The sequence below is a fragment of the Pelmatolapia mariae genome, linkage group LG17, assembly GCF_036321145.2.
Source record: "Pelmatolapia mariae isolate MD_Pm_ZW linkage group LG17, Pm_UMD_F_2, whole genome shotgun sequence".
Lineage (NCBI taxonomy): Eukaryota > Metazoa > Chordata > Actinopteri > Cichliformes > Cichlidae > Pelmatolapia > Pelmatolapia mariae.
Window position 1 is genome coordinate 20023925 of NC_086242.1, and position 5638 is coordinate 20029562.

Consider the following 5638-nt stretch of genomic DNA (forward strand, 5'->3'; position numbering starts at 1 on the left):
TCAATAAGCTGGCTTACAGTAAGCAGCCTCTCCTGTTGAATGAGTAATTTTTCCACCGCCCTTTATTCCGAACCCAGTGATCTCCACTAGGTTTCCTGGAAAAACAAAGAGGAAGTTCTTAAATTTGATTCCTTTATTCTCTATCCATTCCTTGGAAGTTTCCGTATCCAACATATCCATGACGCCTCTCTGTGTGAGGTGCCCTGAAACCCTTAAAAGCAGCTCACTCTGCTGCTCTCCTCTCACTTCACTTCACTTCGCTGCAGTCGGAGCTCGTCTGGACTTTGGGAACAGTACTGTTATTCTGACTGCATTTTCCAGCTCCAAACATGGCTCAGATCAACATCTGCCTCAAACGCATCTTCACCGTCTTCAACATATTCTTCATGGTGAGTAAAACAGAAACAACCACACTTGCCTCCTTTTTTACATTTAAATGAAACCGAAGCTTAGAAGAGTAAAATAAACCGATATCAACTCAACATGTTTGTTCTTACTTTCAAAGTTTGTTGTGCTCGTCCACATGTGTGGCTGTGCAGTCATTTCATGTCCTGGTTGTGTTTAAAGGATCCAGCAGCTCTAACCAGACTGTTTGTGTTTGTTCAGCTTGTTGGTGGACTGGCCATCGTCCTCGCTCTGTGGTGCCAGTTCTTCATGGACATTCGAGGAGGATACAACGTGAGGACACATTCAAACATAAATGCAACACGTGGGAACAAACAGACAAAGCCCACTAACCTTTGTGACACTTCTGTCCACAGCTGGAGGGTCGAGCCACCAAACTCTTCATCCTCTTCATCGTGGGCTGCATCGCCATGATGATCACCATGCTGGGAGCCTATGGAACCCACAAGGAGAACAAAGTGGCCCTGATCACGGTGATTACATTTTCCACTCATTAAATTAAAGAAAAGAAATGATTCAATAAATCTTATGAAGCCATTTAGTTCAGAATGCTGTAAAAGTTATAATTCCATCACTCTGATTTCTTCTAAACCCCGCAGATTAAAGATATTAGATTAAAAGTATCCCTGCATGTCTCTGCAGTCCCTGGTGTACACGGTCATTGGATGTTGGCTGATGTTAATAACTGGAATCCAAGCTGCCATCATACGTCCTCAGGTAAAGGCCAGGATGTGCTGCTGTGGAGTCGAATCATTTGACATGAAGACAGACTTATAAACATGCCTTTTTTACATTATTAATCATCAACACATATAAACTCTTTTTTTTTTTACCATTACCTGAACCCTTAAGATGCTTTTTAAAAGTTTTACTATGTAAATCTAATGGATGTAAACATAATGTCTATGTTTGCAGCTCAGAGGCATCGGAGTGGAGACATTCAGCAAGTTTGTGCCTCTGGACAAATCCTCGACATACGTGAGGAACATGAACGAGGACATTCAGAAACAGGTAAGATATTGCCACCTGTTTTATTTTACTTAATTTACATTTAATGTTTAACCAAAAGCTACAGTCATGGAAAAAAGAAAGTATCCACTGTTTAAAAAATGCAATGTGGTCCTTAGCGGGTTTTATAATCACTTAAAAATAACCTCAGATGAGATGTCAAACGAGATATATTACACCGTATGGTGCCTTTATTTATATAAAAAGAACTAAGTTAAATTGTATAAAAGTAAACTAAGTCCTTATTGTTTCAAATGCACTTGATTAGTTAATCATTAATAAGTGTGAGCACCTCTATAAAAGCAGAAGCTTTGGCAGTTTGTTGGTCAGGTGTGAGTTAACACAATACCACAGTCACTGAGTGGACCATGAACTCCTCTGTGTTCCTCTGTCTTATCCTCCTGAAGATGAGTAACCCTCCTCTTTCTTCTCCTGCTGTTTGTAGTTTCACTGCTGTGGTCTGTTCAGCTACAAAGACTGGGAGAACATCCCCGACTCCTGTGTGTGCAGCCAGGAGGAGAAGAAGGAGGGCAAGTGTCAGACTGTCGAAAACAACGTGAGTATTGACGCACCCGCTCGCTTCACTGGTCACGGTGTGTCAAAGTTTGTAACGTCTTTATTTCTGTAACTTTTCCAGACTTTCATGCTGCAGAGAAAGTCCGTCTACAGTAAGGTGAGCGACCCAGCCCCACTTTGAAAAAGCTTAAATCATTTCTCAGTTTATATCAGAACCTGACAGTTTTCATTTTCCTTCTATTTTCAGACCTGCTTTCCCACCATCATGGACCACATCCAGTTTCATTACAACATCATACTTGTGGTCAGCTTCACTCTGGCTATTCTAGCTGTGAGTATTAATCAAGGTTTCAATAGTGTAAATGTCCACTCTATAATTTACAATCTGCATTCTCTGCCAGGGCAGGTAGCAGCCTCTGCTGCCAATCAAATGCAGGGCTGATCATCAGAAAGTGTGAGCACCTCTATAAAAGCAGTTTACTGTTTTGGGACAATCAGGTGTGTTTAAACACAAGGCAACGATTTTACTAGGAGTGGATGGAAGTTCAAAAATCCCACAAACTACAGTCAAATTCTACAGATGCCTGTTAACAACTTAAATAATAAAGTTCATGACTTTACAATTTGAGAAAGACAATACTTTGGGACTAAAATGGAAATTTCTGGTCATAATGGAAAGCATCACATTGGAAAAAAAAAACACCTTATATTAACCATCAGCATGGTGGTGAAGGGGATGGTGATTCAGGCACCTAACATTCAAAAAGTCCATATATAGACTAATATTGTGGGTAAATATGTGCCAACAAAGTCTGAATTCTCCATGTTCAAAGTTAGAAAGGTATGGTATCTATTGCAGAACAAAAATTAAATTATTACTCAAATCTTCTTCAGTCAAAAAAAAATCATCTTCTGGGTAAACATGTATGTTAGGAGTTTTCCTGTAAATTCAACTCAGATTGGAATAAATGACACTCAGACAGGTTTTACAAATTAACGTGCACGGGAGAGAACTGGACAGGCGCTGTTCCTTCGCTTGACCTCAGTTGCTCTCGTCCGCTCTCCCGTAACACTGCTCTTTTATTGTGGTTACATGAATATGCATAGGGTCATTAACATATGACATCTTATAGGTATACATGTGAACAAAGAATACCTTGTGTGTGTGTGTGTGTGTGTGGTCATAAAATGACTTCCTAACCCTGCTGGCCTGGAAGTCCAGCAGTTCATCTAAACAAAATGCACTTAGAGTAAAACAGACATAGATACGTTTATCCTACCATAAAACAATAAGACAAGGTACGACCTCTCCCATGCTCCCAGGATGTGGGTGTGAAAGTCAGGGAGCTCTGGAATGCACACAAAGCTTGCACAACGTAACTTCTCTAATGAAAAGAGCAAACACATCTATAAAACCTTAAACAAAATGTACTTCTAAACATAAACATAATAAAATCTTTCAACAATGTAGCAGCTCATTAGTCACTAATACTGGTTCACTTTAAAAACAAAAACTTGAAGACAACCGGATGTTTAACTAAACTTCCTGTGTTCCCCTACAGCTACTCGGCATGATTCTGTCCTCCATTATGATCCACCAGCTGTATTACCCCAACAGACCCACCATCATGATCTCCATGATGCCACCAAAATACAAGGAGCTGCACAACGCCCCAGCATGTTAGTCAAAATACAATGGACTTCTTTTCTTTAGTTACCTTGCTGCACTGCATGTTGTTAGCCCTCAGTCATAAAAGGCTGATCAGGTATTATCCTAATGCTGCTGGGCGGGCAGACGGTGTGGACACTCAAGTTTGTGAATGCCATAACTAGAGAACGATAGTGGCGCAGGAACTTCTAAGTGATACCACAGGTGTATCTACTAAAAGTCCGTAAAATGATTCAAAAAGCAACGCCACAAGTGACAGTGATGACATCACTACAATGTGATTGGTTAATTGCAATGTTAAACCTGGACTCAAATTAGTATTGCTGATCCAGGAACAATGTCGACAATATCAGACTGTGCATTAATGTAACTGATTCTGTTGTCATGGTAACATTGGATAAAAGAACAGCCACATTCCCTTGTTACGTAACGTGACGCTTGCTAGTAGCTCAGAGAATTTGAGGCTTGTAGTTTGAAAACTGAGCGCTGTGCTGATGCAGCTGCTTGTAAAAATGTTTATAAATGGAAATATTTTTGTACTTTTTTTGTATTTTTGGAGTCTTCTTTGTGTCATATTTAATCCTTCTGGTGCAAACTGTAAATGTAAATGTCTTACAGGATTAAAAGATAACAAAAGAAAATCTGTGTTGGTCTAAAATCTTGTTCTGTTTCACTGATGTTTGTTTAAAAAAGGAAGTTGTTGTATTCTTAGTAATTGGTTAGTAGAGAAAGGTCACGGGCCACGGCAGCACTCAGTGAGAGAGAGGCATCCTCAGTCTGTCTTGTTTTACTGGAAAAATTGGAGTGTAACAATCTAAACCACTAACCATGTAAAAATGCTAAGCTAACTTGTCTTTTGTGGGACTCTTCCGGGAACTTTTGTGTTTACGGGGCACAAAGTGTTGGCCAGGGCCCCCTAGTTGTGTGTATAGGTAGTGCAGGCGGGCTGCAGTAATAACAGAAATTCAGTGTGAAATTACAAGTATGTACAGTAATTTATCTATATAAAATACAAAGAAATATTTACTCACTTTTATCAAAGCTAAATTGAAACTGGTAAAAGAACGTGATATTACTCTGACCTAAATTTACTACTCTTCTATTGAAGTTTGTGTTCCCATGACAGGCGGGTGACACACGCCTTAAAACTTTGCTAATCCTAGCAGTCACATGCAATTTATAGCCACCAGCCTGGGTATGGGTTTATGCCCCGCCCCTGCATAAACACAAACCTCACCTACTTTTTCCACAGTGGAGGATTTAATTCAATTTAATTTTAAACAGTTTTATTACATAACAGTTTTTGATGCACAGTATAAACTGTTTGTCTTGATAGGCTGAAATAAATTAGGCTACCTCCAGATATACTCTGAATGTTTTGATGTGATTTAGACTCTATCACGTCTCTCCTCTGTCTTCTCTGCATGTTTATATTTTACACTACACATAAATTATTTAAATGGCTCAACTCTGAAGAATATTTTCTACCTGTTCCCAAAGTCACGGTGTCTTCATACTTATCGGGATCAGCAGTGTCAGATGAAGGTACCTTCTGCTCTAATGCTACAGTTATTCCAGTTTATCCATATTACACAGAGCATACAGGATCCTTAAAATTATGTTTATTATCCTCTTAAAATGGTAGATATATGTGATTCATCGGGCACCTACTGGGCTCTACAAAATAAACTATGCTAATGTTACGTATGGCCCCAAATGGCCTCTGTACAAGAAGGTCTTAAGCTCTAATAATGACCAGTAAGAAACCACCACACTCACACTGCAATGGTGTACACAAGATTTATTTTTTTTCCCCTCTGAGTCAAACTACTGGCTGAAGGCACAACTCCGGTCTGGAATCCAAGGCCCAAAGCCACTGCGGTCAGGGTTGTCAGCCTGGTTACAGACAGGGAAAAGGTGGTCACTCGGAAGAACAAGCAGCTAAAAACATATCGGGGGAAGATCTTTTGCTTTAAAATGTGCACTCTTCGTCCTGGAGTCTCCAAGGCTTCCCTGCTGTAACAGTATCCTACTAACAAA

At 39.9% G+C, this 5638-nt stretch overlaps 1 protein-coding gene across 1 annotated transcript; it reads left to right on the forward strand.

The window, feature by feature from the left end:
* Positions 1-329: 329 nt before the first annotated feature.
* LOC134615925 (tetraspanin-9-like) lies at positions 330-3614 on the forward strand. The gene is made up of 8 exons (XM_063460613.1): positions 330-389; positions 568-678; positions 762-878; positions 1321-1416; positions 1859-1969; positions 2051-2086; positions 2177-2260; positions 3492-3614. The coding sequence occupies exons 1-8, from the start codon at positions 330-332 to the stop codon at positions 3612-3614; spliced, it is 738 nt and encodes a 245-aa protein (XP_063316683.1).
* Positions 3615-5638: the final 2024 nt, after the last annotated feature.

Excerpts from the sequence above, each read along its gene's own strand:
- LOC134615925 (XM_063460613.1), top strand. The coding sequence starts at position 330 with ATGGCTCAGATCAACATCTGCCTCAAACGCATCTTCACCGTCTTCAAC. Across the intron at positions 879-1,320 it reads ACAAAGTGGCCCTGATCACG|CTCAGAGGCATCGGAGTGGA; the intron begins GTGATTACATTT and ends CTATGTTTGCAG. Across the intron at positions 1,970-2,050 it reads GTCAGACTGTCGAAAACAAC|ACTTTCATGCTGCAGAGAAA; the intron begins GTGAGTATTGAC and ends TAACTTTTCCAG.